Source organism: Sorghum bicolor, chromosome 9 (assembly GCF_000003195.3).
Source record: "Sorghum bicolor cultivar BTx623 chromosome 9, Sorghum_bicolor_NCBIv3, whole genome shotgun sequence".
Lineage (NCBI taxonomy): Eukaryota > Viridiplantae > Streptophyta > Magnoliopsida > Poales > Poaceae > Sorghum > Sorghum bicolor.
In genome coordinates, this window is record NC_012878.2 from 5,971,997 (window position 1) to 5,993,301 (window position 21,305).

General features: G+C 43.3%; 1 protein-coding gene and 1 non-coding gene across 2 annotated transcripts; both read right to left on the reverse strand.

The window, feature by feature from the left end:
* LOC8080928 (zinc transporter 6) lies at positions 475–3,585 on the reverse strand. Its single transcript, XM_021446891.1, has 2 exons — positions 2,543–3,585; positions 475–1,105 (listed from the first exon to the last, which is right to left on the reverse strand). Exons 1-2 carry the CDS (start codon positions 3,452–3,454, stop codon positions 791–793), a joined length of 1,227 nt encoding a protein of 408 aa, XP_021302566.1. The 5' UTR covers positions 3,455–3,585; the 3' UTR covers positions 475–790.
* On the reverse strand, positions 20,306–20,377 carry TRNAM-CAU. The gene has a single exon. It is a non-coding gene; the product is annotated as a tRNA-Met (tRNA).

A 21,305-nucleotide genomic window follows, 5' to 3' on the forward strand; every position in this document is an offset into this window, starting at 1 on the left:
TGCACGGTGTAACCATGCAGGTGGGTGGGGCATACTTCTGAGAAGCTAACCCTTGCGACTCTGAGTAGGGAGCTGCAAGCTTTGTAGTGTTGCTCTTATAGACGACTATTAACCTTACTCTGCGCCAGAGGCACATGATCCGGTCCTATGGCTCATTCAATTTTCGTATCAAATTTTTTTATATAGGGTTATGAATGCTGATCACTGAGTAGCACATGTATACTGCATGCCTTGCTAATTCAGATACTGAGATTAACAGACATGAAATTTGTTATGTGAAGCCAAGTAACGATTGCTTGTTTGTAGAAAGACGGTTGGTGGAAAACAAGGTTGACTCAGAAGAAAAATATAATATAAACATCAAATCTGAAAGAAGCACATAACATTCAGAAATGTATTCAGGTGATAGTGCACACTTTTTATTCATTCACGCCATTATTTGCAAATTAATGCTTGCCTGCTTCGCAAAAGAAGTTAACTTTCTCAATCTCCATCAGTAAGCATTTCATCATATCATGGGTTCCAGATCAGACAACACGTACTACAACAGTATAAGCAGCAAGGCCAACCTCGTTGCCAAAAACATGTCCCTACTACACTTTAGTATGCACGGCTCACGAACTGTGATTGTGATTTTTCAATTTCCTTTGTGTTCAAATTTACATGAGAGCAGGGGACTAGTGTAGTGTTGGCCCCCAAATTATCCATTCCTTCCTACACAGGATATCAGGGGACCAACATTACATCATGTTCCTCTGAAGATCGTACATATGGCTCTTCTGCAAATTACCTATGCCCAGAGAGCTAATACTGACATAGAAGCAGATCCAAGCACCAACGCAATGTAACATGCCTTCTTCAGTTTCAAAGATGCTGACATCATCTTGTTATGGAAAAAATCAAGAGAAATTAGATCGACTAGTGCCATATAAATGAGAATTCCAGCCGAAAGTGAACCAAGAATCCCTTCCATTATTAAGGCATTTGGATTGCTATCATCGTAACCAGTCATATGGAACACTAGCATTCCAAGAAGAATTCCCAATGGTGTCGTCACTGAGAACATTATGCACATGTAGCCAACTGTTGCCATCCCAAAACCAGCCTGAGAGAAATAGACAAGCACATACAAATCAATGAAGAATGCAAGTGTCTCGGAGTGGAATTCATATGCTAGTACAGATTAGAAACAAAGACTGCAAAAGCAAATATTCAGTATGTTTCAGTGAAGAGATGACATAATACTATGCAGACCAAAGGGTAATGCACGCAACTGGAAATTAGTGTTCACCTCTAGTTATGAATTATGAATGTCAAAATAAGACTGCCAGCATGCTAAATGAAATCCAAGGTGATGGCTTTATTTGGTATCCATTATGAATTATTCACTGAGGAAAAGGATAGAAATTGGCAAATTGCACTAGCACCGCTGCCAAACTGGACATGTTACTCTTGTACTAATGTCATACTTTTCAGGTAGTGTGAATCTTTATGGGTCCTAGTGCTTGGGCATACCCTGCAAACTCTTTACTTTACTCTTTCACTACATTTTTTCTGTAAATTGCTCTCCAGCAAGATACCACGTAAACAAAAAGGACTTTTAAGCCTTATAATGCTATTTGCTTTGTCACTTCTCCTGTGTGCATAACACATCAGCCTCATTACCTTATATAGTGGAAGGAGGACAAAGGTAAACATTGTCCAAACATTTGATGAGTCATAAAAGTTGAGCATGAACCAACAGAACTTGGTGGGGAAAAAGGACAATTGGCCACATGGGTCTTCATGGTGCAAAAAGTTCTTCAGGTTTTTACGGCTAAAACAAATGCAATGAGTAGTACAAAAAAGGACACTCTGGTTAATTGTTGTGGACCACGGGGAACCTTCGACCAGGAATCATTCTAAACTCTATTAAGTTATATGGAGGGATCAGGGGACACATGGGGCTTAAACAAATCATTATCAACTGTTAGTATAGAATATAGCAATGCGGTGCAGATAAGATTCCCAAGTCTGAAACTGAAAACAATCAACGACAAGCTGAATCCAAGGCAGACAAATCAACCTCTTTATTATAATTTATTTATAAATCAATAATAAGAGATGATCCTTTGACATGTCTAAGTGCAAATTATCATATCAGGCATAATAAGCAATAAGCATATAGGTAGCTAATAACACAATGTGACCCCCTAATAAAAATAGGGCTATCAGTTCATTGTACTCCAAAAGGAAGTCAATCGGTCAAATGATATTTTATCCAGCATAGCACTGACATCACAGATTCTTTCAAGGTAAAACTTCCTAGTTCCTGATACTACAAAATCTAAATTCACAACAGAAGGTCAAAATTGGTTATGAACTTAAATTTCACTTCTACCACTACCCCGTTCAAGAATCCCAAACTCTCAAAATAGTTACTGACGAAACCAGCAACTCCGAGCAAGAAAAAGAACAACAACAACAACAATATGAGCAAATTGGTCATGAGCTCTTCTATTAGGCACACAATTCGAGAAAAATAAATATTTTTGGCTCTCACCTGTGCGATGCATCCGCCGAGTCCCATCCCCTCGAACACCTGATGGAAGGATAGCGCAACCACAAGTGGACGGATTGCACAGACATCCTGGGACATCCCCATTGTAACCCCGATGATGACGGAGTGGAAGACTATCCCAATCTCCAGCACTTTGGACACCATCTTCTGCTTCCTCCTGGTCTCCTCCTCGTCCTCCCCGGGCCCCTCCCCTACCTCCACCACTTCATGAGCGACGCCATGGCAGCCGGCAGCGACGACGACCGGGACCTCGTCGCTGCGCGCGCCCTTCTTGGGCCCGAAGAGCGCCACGTCGTCGCGGTCCGGGTCGGCGCCGCCGTTGGTGGCGGCGTGCGGCGCGGGGTCCTCTTCTCGGTCGTCATCCAAGAAAGCGCGCTTCTTGGGGCTCATCTCGCCGGCGAGCTCGAACACAGGAACCTTCTTGGGGATTGGGGTGTATGGCGTTTCCTGGTGGCCGTGGCCGTGGTGGGCGTCGGCGTCGGCGCCGACGTGGGCGTGGGCCTCGAGGTGGGAGGAAGCGGAGAGGTCGACGAGGAGCGCGAGCAGCGCGCCGACGAGGGTGAAGAGGCCCGCGAAGGGGAAGTCCCTCCAGGGCCTGCGCGAGGCGACGGCGCAGTCGGCGAGCGCGGCGTGCGCGTCGGGGAGCACGTGGACGAGCGAGGTGGAGAGGATGACCCCCGCCGCGTAGCACTTGACGAGGAGCAGGCCCCGCGCGTAGTTGGGGCTGCCGCGGAAGGCGCGCGTGAGCGCGACGGGGAGGCAGATGCCGACGGCGCTGGCGACGAGGATGGCGAGCAGGGACCCCGTCTTGAGCCGCGAGGCCGCCGCGCCGTCGCGGCAGACCCTGGTTAGGGCCGCCGCGCCGTCGGCGGGGAGGCAACCGGTTCCGGACATGGCGCTCCGGCGCCGGCGTGGGGTAGGTGTTCGACGGAATTACCCCCGCTTCCCCTGCGCGCGCGCGACGGCGACAAGGGGGAGACCTGGCGGTCGTAGCTGGACTGTTTGGAGTCTTTTGGACTGGGAGGTGGAAGCCAGGGTGGGACCGTGCGGGATGGTTAATTTCAATGCGATGTGGGCCCGGGCCAGGCCCGTGCAGCGTTGAAGTCTGTTAGGGCCTTGGTGCAAAATTTTTTTGGGAAATGAGCACGGTATCAATTTTATTTGTATATAATATAAATATTGTCCAATTATAGACTAATTAGAGGGTGTTTGGTTTCCTCCGATAAACTGTACCGAAGAAACATGTATAGAGTACTAAATATAGACTATTTACGAAATTAAAAATACAGTTAGAGAGTAATTTGCGAGACGAATCTTTTAAACCTAATTAATCTATGATTGGACAATAATTTTTAAATAAGACGAAAATGCTACTTAAATTTTACCAACCATAACCAAATACCCCCTAAACTCAAAAGATTTATTTCGCAAATTATAGGTAAACTGTGTAATTAGTTTTTATTTCGTTTATATTTAATGCTTCGTATATGCGTCGAAAGATTCAACGTGACAGGAAATCTTGAAAATTTTTGAATTTTCCTGAGAAACTGGGCGTAGTACAATGGAGAAGTTTTGTGGAAAATTCTGGGTGGGCCCTGGGCCGTGGGGGCAGGGGCGAAGAAGAGGGGAAGCGATGTCTGTCACAGGCTTTGTTTAGTTATAAAAAAATGTAAAATAAATATAGTAGTATTTATATTTATATTTATAAATGTTGTCTAATTATAAAATAATTAGGCTGAAAAATGTATCTTGCATATTACAGCCAAACTATATATTTTTACAAAATATTTTTAAGATTCTCAATCACATCAAATCTTTGGGCGTATGGATAAAGTATTAAATATAGACGAAAACAAAACATAAATGCACAATTTAAATGTAATTTGCGAGATCAATCTTTGAAGTCTAGTTAATTTATGATTGGACAATATTTATCAAACACAAATGAAAAAATTACAATAATTAAAGCTAAAAAAATTCACGAACTAAACAAGGCCTTAGAGCAAGTATTATAGTAGGCTGTAAGCCGGCTAAATGTTGAGGTGGAGGAGAGAAGGGAGGAGAGAGAGGAGAAGTAGACTGTAAGCTTACAACCAGCTTAGGTACCAAAAAACTTTGTGAGAGAGATAACTGGATCATGTATTAATAGTGAATAGCTAACTATTGTATAGGTGGGTTGGGAGAAAGCTATAAGAAACCTTACAACTAGCAAGTAGGCTGTATTATTAAGCTTGCTCTTAGCCGAAGAGGCCAACACGGTCGACACGTGGGGCCAAGTCAATCGGTCCGCTGGCAGTAGCCATGCCTCGACTCGGCCTTGTTTACTTCTAAAATATTTTGCAAAATATAAATAGTACTATTTTGGTTTGTATTTGACAAATATTATTCAATCATAGACTAACTAGGTTTAAAAGATTCGTCTCGCAAATTACAGATAAATTGTGTAATTAGTTATCTATATTTAGTGCTTTATGCATGTGCTACAAGATTTGAATTGATATGGATTATGAAAAATTTTATAAAATATTTTAGAAACTAAACAAGGCCAGCATGCCGCCTTCGTGCATTGCTTGGATGTTGATTTTTCTAGCCTCCATCAACAGTTTCCTTTTAACCCTTGATTCACCGGAGATGCACGTCAACTGCAGCCCTAAAACCCTTCTTCAACATTTGCTTGGCGATGTCCTTGCACCTAGTGTCGTGCGCCTCAGCCCCTCTCAACCGCCATCTCACCCGTCACCACCGTCTTATCACGACCATCGCCTCCCTAAACTCTTGTCTACTGCTGTCGATGAGTGAATTTCTCTAACCTTGTAATAAGCTTCTTCCTCCCAGCGAGCGGCGGCACGCGGGATGAGTCGTGCCAGTGCACGGGCGCGCGACTTGTCGCGAGATAGAGTTTGTACTTAGTCTTGTTTACTTCTGACAAATTTTACAAATTTTTTTATATTTTTTATCACATCGAATATTTAGATGTATGTATAGAGCATTAAATTAAATGAAATAAAAACTAATTACACAAGTCATATGTAATCCGTGAGATGAATTTTTTAAGTCTAGTTAGTTTATAACTGGATACAAACGAAAATGATATAGTGTCTATTTTGCAAAAAAAAAAATGTTGGAAACAAGTCCTTAATAAAAAGCGGTCAGCACTAAAAATAAAACTAAAAACTTTTCAAGATTCTCCGCCACATCGAATCTTGCGGCACATACATGAAACATTAAATATAGACGAAAATAAAAACTAATTACACAGTTTATCTATAGATCGTGAGATGAATCTTTTGAACCTAGTTGGTCCATAATTAGACAATAATTATGAAATAAAAATGAAACCGCTACTATACCCAAAACCCAAAAAAAAATTGAAACTGAACAAGGCCCTATCTGATGTTTCTTTTTTGAACTGTTCTAATACACTGCCATCCTCACCTTCGTCTCTCCACTCCCCCTAGTTGTCTTTACAAATTTGAGGGCTCAGGATGAAATATAAACTACGGCCATAAGCTATTCAACTTCAATCATTCATGACACTTTTTTTCTCTTCCAGTACATAGAAATATATTAAACTAAGTGAATTTTCCCGCGTGTTGCTGCAGAATTTTCTTAAAAATAAATCATTATATACATAGTATTAATATTGGTATTCAGTATATTATGTATATATATGAATTTGACCTGCATGTATTTTACTGTATTAGATCTAGTAAAAAAATTGCTAAGCTAATAGAAGAAAAACTAATACTCCATCCATCCCAAATTGTAAGTCATTCCAAGAATCTTAGAGAGTCAAAGCATTTTCACGTTTGACCAAAATTATAGAGTGAAATACTAAGATTCGTAATGTAAAGTGAGTATACTATGAAAATATAATTAAGAAAGAATCTAATGATATTTAGTTGGTATCATAATAATTATTATTTTATCATATGAATTTGGTCAAACTTTGAAAAGTTTGACTCTCCAAGATTCTTGGAATGACTTACAATTTAGGATGGAGGGAGTATTTGGTTATATTATAGAGGAATTGGTGATGAAATAAATAGTGTATGTACATGACTTGTATGTTAATAGATTAAAATTTTAAAGTATTTCACATGATATAGATGACATGGTCATTTTTTATAATTAATATGAGATGACATGGACTTAGTGGAGAAAAATGATGTGGACACATTGCATTAAGAGATAGAATATTTAGTGGGTCACTTAGTGGGGAATGATGTGGACACCTTGCATAAAGAGAGAATTCATCTAGTGGGGTTTAGCTTTATAAGAGTATATGATAGTAATGCTAAAAGAGTAAAGGCACCACTGAAGTAATAAACTAACCTTATGGTTTACTAAAATGCGTGGAGTCGAGTAACGTCATAGTAGTTACATAATTATATGGTGTTATCCAATTATAATAATATTGTAAGTGCATTCGCTTCCGGTGTGGGTTTTGATAATTTATGACAATCAAATTAGGAACTAACATGTCTATCAAGTATGATCTACAGATGTTAGTTCATTGATGGGATCAAACATGTACATTTGGTGAATCACAGCACCTCCAAAATTTTCTTCATTTAAGCGACGTTTCAACTCAAGAAGCTACCTAGTTTTATTTCTTGTTTGAGTTATAGGAAACGCCGCACTATCAAGAGGGATGCAAATTGAGTTGGTAAGATGAGGATAAAGGTGCTCAAGTCAACTTAGTCTTTGCGCTTGAGAGAGACACTTGCACGCACGAACTTCTGGAAAGTTCCTTCTCTGTCAGGGTGGGCCGGTAGTACCGGCCCTCAGGGCCGGTGGTACCGGCAGTGCCAGTTCTCTCCTGAGTTTTGCGAGAAAATGAACTACCGGTAGTACCGGGCTTTGACGCCGGTAGTACCGGCAGGCCAAATTCTCGCAGAACTGCGGTTTTGCGAGATTTTGAACTGCCGGTGGTACCGGCCCAAGGCCGGTAGTACCGGTAGGCCTTTTTCTCGCATCTTTCTCAGCTTTCTCACGTTTAGATCTGGGGGCGTCGGTGGTACCGGTGTTTGCACCGGTAGTACCGGCCAGTGTTCTGTACTCTAGTATAAATAGCTCTCTCCTCTTTTCTAACCGTTGGCTTGCTCATTCTAGCTACTCCAACTCTGAGAAAACAGTCTCCAAGCTTTGTCTCACCCACTCTCTCTCCCTCTTGCTCCTAGACTTCATTTTTTGAGAGATTCGAGCTAGAGAAGTGAGATTAGAGAGTTGGGAGCTTCGATCTGTGACTTGAGCACTCCGTTCCTCGTCTTGCCGGTTTGGTTTGTATTCGTTACTCTTGGGTTCTTGGAACCCTAGCCGGCTAGGCGTTCTTCGTGGTTGCCCGTGTTGATTCATTTGTGAGGGCACCCCGAAGTGTTTGTATTACCCCTTGATTCTTAGTGGAAACATCAAGCCAACCTTTGTGGTTGCTTGAGGAGGAGACCTAAGTGGTCAGACCTTCGTGGTCACCTCAACAACGGGGACGTAGGAACTCCTTAGTGGAGATTGCCGAACCTCGGGAAAAATACCTTGTCTTGCTGTGGAGGTAGCTTCGACTACCCTTGTTTGTGTTCTTGGTGTTCCTATCTCTTTTCTCTTTTCCACAGGTAAACAAAGGTCGATCTACGGTGTGGAGAAGAACTAAGCTAAGGAGACTTCAACAACACCTTCTTCTACACCTAGGAAAGTGGGGTAAAACTCAGATCTGAAATCTAAGCCCTTTACACTCTGATTTCGTAGCTGTCTTAGGGAGTCGGTAGTACCAGCAGTTTGCGTCGGTACTACTGGCTGTGTGACACCAGTAGTACCGGCCCAAACTGTCGGTGGTACCGACAGGCATTTGACTTCCGCAACTTGAGTTTTTGAGTTTCAGGTTTTTAAGATACGCCTATTCACCCCCCCCCCTCTAGGCCAATTAGATCCTTTCAATTGGTATCAGAGCAGGGTTCCTCGTTCAGACGCTTCACCGCGTGAGGAACAATATTGGCCAAGATGGATCCAACAACTCAACAACAAATCGTTGAGCAAATCACAGCACAAATCACAGCATCCTTGCAGCTGCAGCAGAAAGAGCAGATGAAGAAGATGCAAGAAGAGCTAGACAAGATGAGAGAGCTCCTAGGCAAAAGGAATCATGAATCGGATAGCGAGGGTGGAAATGAAGATGCTAGCAAAGGGTCAAAGACCTACAACAACGCTGGGTTTGATTACAGCAGTTCAAGCAAGAATACAACATTGCCAATGATCAATCCAGGAAAGCCACCTCCATTTGATGGTATAAGATACACCGATTGGGCTCATAGAATGAAGTTGCATCTCATTGCAGCAAGATGCTGGGAAGTAGTTGATATTGGAGTAAATCCACCACAAAATTCAAGTGAATGGACTCCTGAAGATGAGAGATATTTTCACCTTAATGCAACAGCTGCTACCTTGATTCTGCAATGTCTTACTCCTGAAGACAACAACAAAGTAAACGATATGGTAAATGCCAAGCAGATTTGGGACACCTTGAAAGTGTCTTTTGAGGGAGACAAGAGTGTGAGAGTAGGAAACATTGAGCTCTTACAAAGAAAGATTGAGAACTTTTGCATACTTGAGGGAGAAACAACAAAAGCCATGTTTGATAGGTTTATGTCATTGATCAATCAAATTAGAGCACTTGGAGCAACAACATGGGATGACAACTCTGCAGCAAGAAAGATCTGTAGAGTGTATAGACAAAGGAACAACATGCTTGCATCCATCATCATGGAGAAAGACAACTATCATACTATGACTCCTCAAGAAATGCTAGCAAAGTTAATGCACCATGAAGTCTTGGATGATGAAGCCAAAGAAGCCCTAAATCAAAGAAAGAACATAGCACTCACAGCTTCACATGGAAGTGAGTCAAGTCATTGCAACAAGGGATGTTGTGAGCATAAGCACAAAGATGATGATGATCTTGATGAAGAACAAGCTATGCTGGTGGGAAACTACAAGAACTATCTGAGAATGAAGAAAGATAAGATGAGGAGATATGGAGGAAGCAAGCCATATAGGAAGAGGTTTTGCTATGAATGTGGTGACTCCGGCCATCTTGCAGCAGATTGTCCCAATAAAGGAAAGAAGTCAAGGTACACCAAACAAAATGACAAGAAGTACAAAGACAAGAAGAAAGGGGAAGCTCACCTCGGGCAAGAATGGTAATCGGACAGTGACAGTGATGATGATGACAATGAGAAGAAGAGTGTAGCTGCCATCGCAGTACAAGAAGGATCCTCCCCAAACAAGATCCTCACCAACGTTGCCTCATCAACAGCACTCATCTCCGACACCCATTCATCGCCTAGGCTCTTCGCCAATCTCTCCGATGACGATGATGACACTCCTACATGCCTTATGGCAAAAGGAGACAAGGTACAAACTGACTCCTCTCCTCAAACCACTAGTGACTATGATAGTGATAATGAAGATGATGAAAACTATGCCAACAATCTCATTAAGAAATATGGTAAAGCTGCTGCAACTAAAATTCTAAAGCTAATATACGCTAATGACAAGCTTGAGTCATGCATCGAGTCGCAAGGCGAACTGCTCCTAGAGGAAAGGGAGAAGAACCAAGGGCTCGAAGTATGTCTCTCCAAGGAAAAGGAGAGGGTTGAGAAATTGGGTGTAGAATTGTCTCTAGTCAAAACTCCAATGAGCGATTGACTAAGGAACATTCCTCACTCAATGGATCTTTGGCTAGCCTAAAGAATGATCATAGTTTGGCTCAAGAAAGCCTCACAAGCTTGACAACAAAATATCATGAGCTTGAACTAAACTATGAAAAGCTTTGGTCTAGCACCTCTAACGCTTCCAAGGATTCAAAGGCTTCTTCAAGTAAAAGCTGTGAAAGATGCATAAATGTTGACATAAATGCTTGTCTCACTAACCTTGATGAGTTAGCAAAGAAGGACAAGGAGATCCAAAGATTAAACACAATTGTCAAGATTGGTTGCAAGTGCAAGGACAAGCAACCGGCAAATGTGTTCAAGGCATCAAGGCACCCCATAATCAAGGATGGCCTCGGATACAACAGGTATAATGGTAGAGCCAATGGAAGAAACATGATAAATGGGGTGGCTTGTGTGAAGTTCAACAAGAGTGTGCCTCTTGTTGACCTTATTGACAAAGTGAACAATGTTGTCACTCCTACAATTCCACTTGCAAGCAACAAGGACATCAAAAGGAAGCAAAGGGAAATGCCCAAGCAACAAGAGCCTATCTCACGCAATCATATCTGTGATTACATGTGTTGTTGGGATAAGGATGGCAAGATTGTTGTGAAGTATGTGGGCGCCCTCAAGAAGAGACAAATCTTGAGGAGTGTTTGGGTGCCCAAATCCTATGTGTCTAACCCCCTAGGTTCCAACTCGGGACCTAAAACAAAGGCTTAATCTTATCTTGTAGGTTTATTCCTCCGGTGGGCCAAGTTGGGTGCTCGATAGTGGATGCACCAATCACATGACCGGAGAGAAGAGCATGTTCACCTCCTTTCAACCAAATCAAACCACAAGTGAAAGGATTGTGTTTGGTGACAATAGTAAAGGAGATATCCTTGGTTTAGGTAAAATTGCAATTTCAAATGATAATTCCATTTCGAATGTTTTGCTTGTGGATTCGTTGGGATACAATTTGTTGTCCGTCTCACAACTTTGTGAGAAGGGTTACAATTGTCTCTTTACGGATAAGGGTGTGGAAGTCTCTAGAAGGTCGGATTCCTCTATTGCTTTTACGGGTCAACTAAAGGGCAAGCTCTATCTAGTTGATTTTTCAGCTAGTAGAGTGGGGTCCGAGACTTGTTTAGTGGCAAAATCTAGCATGGGCTGGCTGTGGCATCGCCGTCTAGCCCATGTTGGGATGAGGAACTTGGCCGATCTTCAAAGAGGTGAACACATCCTAGGACTAACGAATGTTTCTTTTGAGAAAGATAGAATTTGCAGTGCATGTCAAGCGGGAAAACAAGTTGGAGCCAAGCATCCCGCGAAGAACATCGTGACTACATCAAGACCACTTGAGCTTCTTCACATGGATTTATTCGGACCCAATGCTTACATAAGCATTGGAGGTAACAAATATGGTTTTGTAATTGTCGATGACTTTTCTCGCTTCACGTGGGTATTCTTTTTGAAGGACAAGAGTGAGACTCAAGGGATCTTCAAGAAGTTTGCAAGAAGGGCTCAAAATGAGTTTGAAGTGAAGATCAAGAAAGTGAGAAGCGACAACGGGACTGAATTTAGAAACACCAACATTGAAGCATACCTTGATGAAGAAGGCATCAAGCATGAGTTCTCGGTTGCATATACTCCTCAACAAAACGGTGTGGTGGAAAGAAAGAACCGAACACTCATTGAAGCCGCAAGAGCAATGTTGGATGAATACAAGATCTCTGAAAAGGATTACTGGGCAGAAGCCGTTAACATGGCATGTCATGCAATCAACCGCCTATATCTTCACAAGCTGAGGAAGAAAACTGCCTACGAGCTCCTAACCGGTAAAAAGCCTAAGGTGGATTACTTCAGAGTTTTTGGATGCAAGTGTTTCATACTTAATAAAAGATCCAAAAGCTCTAAGTTCGCACCAAAGGTTGATGAAGGATTCTTACTTGGTTATGCTACTAATCAACATGGCTATCGTGTTTTCAATGAGACCACCGGTCAAATTGAAATAGCGGTAGACGTGACTTTTGATGAAAGCGACGGCTCTCAAAAAGAGCAAGTCAATGCTGAAATTTTAGGTAAAGAAGAGCCATCACACCAAGTAATCAAAAAGCTTGCTACCGGTGAAGTGAAACCCGTTGAAGAAGAAGAAGATGATGCACACATGCAAATTTCTCGTGACCCAAATCTGCATCATGGGTCAACCAATACCCATGATGATGCTTCCACATCAAGAAGAGGTCATCACTCAAGAGAACAAGCTAAACAAGATCCACCTCAAGCACAAGAACCAAACCAAGATGGAGATCAAAACGTTCAAAATCTAGACTCTCCAATCAACCAAGACCATGAAGATGAAGATGATGGTCTCATTCAAACAAGAACAGCAGTGCCTCACCCAAGAGTTCATCAGTCTATTCAACGGGATCATCCCGTTGATAGCATTTTGGGAGACATACAACGAGGGGTAACAACACGCTCTCGTTTAGTTGGTTTTTGTGAACATTACTCTTTTGTCTCCTCTATGTTGCCAAATAGGGTGGAAGATGCCTTGGCGGATCCGGATTGGGTGATGGCTATGCAAGAAGAGTTGAACAACTTCACTAGGAATAAAGTCTGGTCCTTGGTGGAAAGACCCAAGCAAAACGTGATAGGTACCAAATGGGTTTTCCGCAACAAAGAAGATGAGTATGGCGTGGTCACTAGAAACAAGGCTCGGTTGGTAGCCAAAAGTTTCACTCAAATCGAAGGTTTGGATTTTGGGGAGACTTATGCACCTGTAGCTAGGCTTGAATCTATTTGTATATTACTTGCCTTTGCTGCTCACCATGATTTCAAGTTGTTTCAAATGGATGTGAAAAGTGCATTCCTAAATGGCCCCCTCTCCGAAACCGTGTACGTGGAGCAACCACTGGGTTTTGAAGATCCACATCATCCCGATCATGTATACAAGCTGGACAAGGCACTCTATGGGCTTAAGCAAGCCCCTAGAGCTTGGTATGATTGTCTCAAGGATTTCCTACTCAAACAAGGGTTTGAGATTGGGAAAGCCGATCCCACTTTATTTACTCGCAAAGTCAATAATGATATTTTTATATGCCAAATATATGTCGATGACATTATATTTGGTAGTACTAATGCGGACTTCAGTGAGGAATTTAGTAGGATCATGACCAAAAGGTTCGAGATGTCCATGATGGGGGAGTTGACGTACTTCCTTGGATTTCAAATCAAGCAACTCAAGGACGGCACATTCATAAGTCAAACCAAGTACACCACCGACATGCTAAAGAAGTTTGACATGGACAAGGCCAAACCCATAAATACACCAATGCCAACAACCGGACATCTTGACCTTGATGGAGACGGCAAGGCCATTGATCAAAAGGTATATCGCTCCATGATTGGATCTTTGCTTTACCTTTGTGCATCTAGGCCTGATATTATGCTTAGTGTGTGCATGTGTGCAAGGTTTCAAGCTAATCCGAAAGAATGTCATCTTATGGCTGTTAAGAGAATCTTTCGATATCTTGTGTTCACTCCTAATCTTGGCTTATGGTACCCCAAGGGCTCCACTTTCACTCTACTTGGCTACTCCGATTCGGACTATGCCGGTTGCAGGGTAGAGCGAAAGAGTACATCAGGGACTTGCCAATTCCTTGGTAGGTCTTTGGTGTCCTGGAGTTCTAAGAAACAAAACTCCATTGCCCTTTCCACCGCTGAAGCCGAGTATGTGGCGGCAGGCGCTTGCTGTGCCCAACTACTTTGGATGAAGCAAACCTTGAGAGACTTTGGTTGTGAGCAAAGCAAGATTCCCCTCTTGTGTGACAATGAGGGGGCAATCAAGCTAGCTGATAATCCTGTAAACCACTCTAGAACAAAGCACATAGACATTCGACATCACTTCCTGAGAGACCACCAATCCAAAGGAGATATCGCTGTGCAACATGTGAGAACCGAATACCAGTTAGCCGATATCTTCACTAAACCTCTAGATGAGTCAAGGTTTTGTGCTTTGAGGCGTGAACTAAATATCGTTGATTCTCGTAACATGGCTTGATGTCTTGCACATACTTGATTGATTAGAAAGGACAAACCTTTGTGAAAAATCTAGTGCTTTTTCAAAATCTATTTTTCACACTAAGTTCATCTTAAGCGTTGTTTTCCTGCCCGGCCGGTGGTACCGGCGCCTAGCCCCGGTGGTACCGGCTCCAGCCGGTGGTACCGGCCAAAGCCCGGTAGCACCGGTAGGCCAAAATCCCGCAGAACCCCGCTCGCAGGTATCTGCCGGTAGTACCGGCAGTGCTTTTTACTGCGGTATATAAGCCGCCCGCAGTCATTCTCTTTCTCCCATCTCTTCCCCACCCACCCGACCCGTTCTCTCTCTCCTTCTCCGGCGGCGGCGGCTCTTCTCTTGCCCCAATCTCTTGGCTCCTCCATCTTTGTCGCCCGAACTTTGAGGAGGACCTTGCCCCGGCCGTGAGGGACGCGTGGAGGTCCTTGGTTGACTCCAAGACCCGTGGGTTTGCTTGGATTCGGCTCCTCTTCTTTGTGAAGCAAGGTACATCTTGAAGTTGCCCGATCTCCCAATGTACCTACCTTTAGGCCGATTCCTCGCAATCCTTTCCTTATCTTAGTGTGTTCTTGCCTCTAGAATGTTTTATGCGTTTTTCCTGTGGTCGATTTGGTCGATTGGAGGTGATTCCCTTGCTCCGCGATGCCGCCGGTAGTACCGGCCCCTGTGAGCAAGGCAGTTCCTCCCATCGCCTTGATCGATTTCTTGTTGCATTCTAGTATGGCCTTGTAACGTTCTCTTGCTGCCCCTCTTTGTGGTGTTGTAGCATGGATTCCGGCAAGCGCAAGAACCCTCCTCGTGGTGCTCGTCCTCGCTCCAGTGATGCCGGTGGTCGCTCTGCGGACCGGGCGGTGCGTGGTCGTGGAACCCCTTCACGCAGTTCGGGTGCGGCTGGTGCTTCCGCCGGTGATGAGGGCATTCCTGCCCCTCTTCACAACCACACCGTCCCGTGTCCGCCTCCTTCTCATCAAGCTAGAGTTTGAAGCCAAGCTGTGCCTGATCCTGTGCAAGAGGAGGGCAGATCCATGGACACCAATGTCCTTCGTCGCTCGCCTCTGCATCTCAGTGAAGTTGGTGCTCGCCGGACTCTCTCATGGCATCCTCAGTTCAATGCCCATGTCCGGAGGCCCTCTATTCCCTCTGGTACGCTGCCCCGATTTGGTATTGATTACAAGAAGCGTCTTGTGGACTTGAGAAATCAGCGCAGCGAGAACCCCTACAAGTTTATCAAGTTTGAGGGAGTTGAGGAGCGGTTTAGGTCTCAATTTCACAATGACTTTTATGAGTCCGTCCTCTACAAGGGCAGCAAAGCCACCCAGAATGGACCACTTTTTCAGCACAAGTATGTGGTCCTCAAGTCCTTACAAGATTTCAATCATCCAGAGGTCACTGCTTTGATTAACAGGCTTGAAGAATGGCGCATTCTTCCTCTTATGACCCTTGAGAAGAATTGGAATGAGGAGATCATCTTTCAGTTTTGGGCAACTTTGTGGGTGGATCAAGCCTCTAGGGTACTGCATTGGATGACTCAAGGTGTTCACTATCGCCTTGACTTTATCACCTTCTTTCGCTTGCTTGGTTTTGATCACTTGGATCGAGATGCACCCCGGCTGTCTACCATTTTTGCTGAGGGGATTTCTGAGGCTGACCTTGATGCTGCTAAAATGTACAAGCCAGGAGCTCATCCGGATCTCAAGACCACTCACCTGAAGCCTTACTTCTATGTGTTGAACAACCTGATCCGCTACACCATTGACCCCAAGTTTGGAGATTCCATTCACCTTCGCCAAGATGCTCCTAAGATTTTGGCTCGCTTTGGTGCTAATGGTGGCCGCTTTGGTGTCTCGGATTTCATGTGGAACAAGATTGCTGATGCGTCCGTGGATCCCAACAAGTACTTGCCCTATGCTCCATATCTGATGCATATTATTGAGCAAGTTACTGGCATGCAGTTCTCGCACCCTTGCATTCATGCTCCGGTTCGTGCCAAGCACTTGGGTGCTCCTCATGCTCCTCCTCTCAGTCCAGGCGCTGCTACTCCTGGTGCTGCTACTCCCGGTATGGCCACTCCTGCTGGTGCTGCTGATGCTCATGGTGAAGCTATTCCTCCTCAGGACAGCGGTCGTGGTCGCCGTAGTCCTACCCATCATGCGCTGTAGCGGTTCTTCTCCTACTTTTGCTATTGCTATTGCCAAAAGAAGACCGATCAGCGTCTCCGTCGTCTTGAGGAGAAGGCAGCTCTTCCTCCGTCCTCTCCTCTTCGTGAGTTCCAGGACCCCTATGCTGAATATGACAACATGCACCGGACTTCTGCTGATGAGGATGAGGAGCAGCAGGATCCTCCACCACCCTCTGCATTCGATCCATTCTATAGTGGTGGGATACCTGCTGGCTTCTCCATGGAGGACACCGAGGCTGGCTTTGCTTATCAGGATATCTTTGGTGCTGCGGACAATGTCACTAGGGCCTCTGTTTCTGTTGCACCCCCTCACGAGCAGTCCACCTCCGCTGATCCTCATGGTAAGGGGCCGCTGCGTACCTTCATCGACTACAGCGACGACGACGACGACGACCTTGGTGATGGTGACGAGTAGTCTTTCTAGCTCTCCCTCACAGCCTACCCTTTTTGGCACTTGCTGCCAAAGGGGGAGTGTTAGGCTTATATTTGCTGTAATAAGTTAGTTGTTGGTGCCCGTCTTAAACTTTCTTAGTAATGAACTATGTGTGGTGAACAAGAACTACGTTGTGTGATGGATGATTGTAAGCTAAACACTGTTATTTCTCGTTATATCTTGCTTGTGTTAGCTTCTTTAGACTTTTGTTGGTGCATTGTTGTTTTTGAATGGTTATTGTGAGCTCCTTGGTTCTTGCATAATCATTCAAATTCTTCTTTTACTCTTTGTGATATATCCTGTCATATGCATCACGGTTTATTTCTTGTCACACACACACTCTTTTAGGCACCCCACGGATTGCAAAATTTAGGGGGAGCTTGATCTTAATGTATGCCATCTTGATATCAATCAAGACTTGAAATTCCAAATTCAAAGCATACATTAAGGGGGAGCCCAACCTAACTTTTGGAATTCAAAAGCTCTACTTCTTTCAATCTTTTATAAGCCTAAGTTGGTTGTCATCAATTACCAAAAAGGAGGAGTTTGTAAGTGCATTCGCCCCCGGTGTGGGTTTTGATAATTTATGACAATCAAATTAGGAACTAACATGTCTATCAAGTATGATCTACAGGTGTTAGTTCATTGATGGGATCAAACATGTACATTTGGTGAATCACAGCACCCCCAAAATTTTCTTCATTTAAGCGACGTTTCAACTCAAGAAGCTACCTAGTTTTATTTCTTGTTTGAGTTATAGGAAATGCCGCACTATCAAGAGGGATGCAAATTGAGTTGGTAAGATGAGGATAAAGGTGCTCAAGTCAACTTAGTCTTTGCGCTTGAGAGAGACACTTGCACGCACGAACTTCTGGAAAGTTCCTTCTCTGCCAGGGTGGGCCGGTAGTACCGGCCCTCAGAGCCGGTGGTACCGGCAGTGTCAGTTCTCTCCTGAGTTTTGCGAGAAAATGAACTACCGGTAGTACCGGGCTTTGACCGGTAGTACCGGTGAAACGCCGGTAGTACCGGCAGGCCAAATTCTCGCAGAACTGCGGTTTTGCGAGATTTTGAACTGCCGGTGGTACCGGCCTTCCTCCGGTGGTACCGGCCCAAGGCCGGTAGTACCGGTAGGCCTTTTTCTCGCATCTTTCTCAGCTTTCTCACGTTTAGATCTGGGGGCGTCGGTGGTACCGGTGTTTGCACCGGTAGTACCGGCCAGTGTTCTGTACTCTAGTATAAATAGCTCTCTCCTCTTTTCTAACCGTTGGCTTGCTCATTCTAGCTACTCCAACTCTGAGAAAACAGTCTCCAAGCTTTGTCTCACCCACTCTCTCTCCCTCTTGCTCCTAGACTTCATTTCTTGAGAGATTCGAGCTAGAGAAGTGAGATTAGAGAGTTGGGAGCTTCGATCTGTGACTTGAGCACTCCGTTCCTCGTCTTGCCGGTTTGGTTTGTGTTCGTTACTCTTGGGTTCTTGGAACCCTAGCCGGCTAGGCGTTCTTCGTGGTTGCCCGTGTTGATTCATTTGTGAGGGCACCCCGAAGTGTTTGTATTACCCCTTGATTCTTAGTGGAAACATCAAGCCAACCTTTGTGGTTGCTTGAGGAGGAGACCTAAGTGGTCAGACCTTCGTGGTCACCTCAACAACGGGGACGTAGGAACTCCTTAGTGGAGATTGCCGAACCTCGGGAAAAATACCTTGTCTTGCTGTGGAGGTAGCTTCGACTACCCTTGTTTGTGTTCTTGGTGTTCCTATCTCTTTTCTCTTTTCCACAGGTAAACAAAGGTCGATCTACGGTGTGGAGAAGAACTAAGCTAAGGAGACTTCAACAACACCTTCTTCTACACCTAGGAAAGTGGGGTAAAACTCAGATCTGAAATCTAAGCCCTTTACACTCTGATTTCGTAGCTGTCTTAGGGAGTCGGTAGTACCAGCAGTTTGCGTCGGTACTACTGGCTGTGTGACACCAGTAGTACCGGCCCATACTGTCGGTGGTACCGACAGGCATTTGACTTCCGCAACTTGAGTTTTTGAGTTTCAGGTTTTTAAGATACGCCTATTCACCCCCCCTCTAGGCCAATTAGATCCTTTCAAATATAGGAGCATACCTCGCGCGTTGATGCGGGAATTGTGGATTAGTAAATTATGTAGTACGCTGACATGGACATTATAGTTATCATGTGTGCTATTGGATTTTAATTGTATATGTAGTAGTGCATTGCATGTTGAGATGAATAGTTATTGAGATTTTACTTGGTGGATTTTAATTGAATATGATAGTGCATTGCTTAAGTGGAGAGTTTGCATGCTTAGACAAATAGTAAGTGGGGTTTAGGACTATAAGAGTTATAGATAGATAGATTAAAATTTCACACAACATGGATAAAAAATAAAAAGGAAATACTAGTATAGAAAGATATCATCGGTTATATTATCACAATGTAAATTAATTTCCTCATTAAATGGGTAGTATCATCTATAGTTTGTTTGTCTTTATTTTATATAAGGCCAGTCTCAGTGGGGGTTTCATCAGGATGTCATGCACATTTATTAGAGCGCCATGTCAGCAAAACTGTACTTTTTGCATGAAACGAAGAGGAGAGAGAATGAAGTAGTTTCACCATGGTGAAACTCCGCTGGCGTTGTTTCCCACGCGGTGAAACAGGATGAAATCCCCACTGAGAACTAAATCGTTTCACCATCTTACATGTGATCCAATCATTTTGCAGTAATTAAATGCTTTGCCCAGCCTAGGAAACATCAAAGTGAAACTCATGCATTGTGGAGGTTGTTTTATTGTTCGTTTCATTGATGCTCTGTCAACAGATTTGTTTTGGAAACAGTGCATTGAAACAGGTCATTGAGACTGGCCTAAGAGCCATTCAGTAGTTTCAATTCGTGTCTTTATAGATCATCTGAAGACAAAGCCACATCATAGTCTCGCTTTTAACTGCAAAGCAGAAGCTTCTTTTTATCGTGAGGTCAATCTTTTACCGTGGAGATTTGCTAACTTTATGTGAGCAAACTTACAGAACTAAATGTCAAAGAGGAAACCTTTTTTCATGGTCAATTATTAAAACTTGGAACATAACGTAAATAAATCTGGTAGTCGAGCGGTCAAAAGAAGTTCTAATGCATGCAGAATCGAATTTACATCTGACAACAAAGAAGAAAAAAAGAGGACATACGAAAAAAAATTATCACTTCATGTGAGCAAACTACAGGACTAAATGTCAAAAAGGTAACTTATTCATGGTCAACTATTTAAATTTGGAACATAGCGTAAATAAATCTGATAGTCGAGCGGTCAGAAGAAGTCCTAATGCATGCAGAATTGAATTTACGTCGGACAACAGAACCAAAAAAAAATATCAGAGCCAGGTTTCGATCCTGGGACCTGTGGGTTATGGGCCCACCACGCTTCCGCTGCGCCACTCTGATGTTTGGCGTCAGTAGTCTGAATTAAAATTACTAGAAGTTTAAAACATGTTTAGATCTGAAAAAGTTTTGGATTTTGACACTGTAGTACTTTCGTTTTTATTTGACAAACATTGTCCAATCATGAAGTAACTAGACTTAAAAGATTTGTCTCACGATTTACAGGCAAACTATATAATTAGTTTTTTTTTATCTATATTTAATACTCTATGCATATACCGTAGGATTCGATGTGACAGACAATCTTGAAAAGTTTTTGGTATTTGGGTGAAGTAAACAAGGCCTAGTATTCTTGCATCGAATTCACCATCATCCCAGGCCCCTGATCCGTAACGCAGAGGCGTAAACCACGGCCCACGGGCCCCGTGCCACCTACTACACCTCAGCACCAGCCTCGAATAGTTGCATTGCATCTATGGACCTCTAAAATTTGGCCCACACAAATCTATATACACTCAACTCCGTGTTGTCATTCGTGTATAAAAATATAAGAACCATAATTAGTTTACAATGTAGGAGTACTGTCCATCCGTAACCTCTGAACTCATGACTCGTGCTCATATGAGTTATAATAGTAGATGTCTAGTCATGATAAAGAGTTTGATCTCAAAACATATCAGACCATTGCAAACGCACGGACACGTTAGTAGTAATAAATCCTATATAAAAAATCAAAAGATGAAACTGTTTAAGTTATTACTACTTTATAATCATATAGGAGTATGTGGTAATTGGAGTATATCAAAGCCCAAGTAGTATTGATAGAATCCCAAACTCGCCAAGATATGGGAATGAACAATCTCTACAAGCAAAGTAAGAAAACGATACTGTGTAGCCAAATTATATCTTTGATGCAATCGTAAAAACCCTTTATAAAACTAATATTTAGAAATTAAAAAAAAATTAAAACTAAGCACACGTATAGTGCATC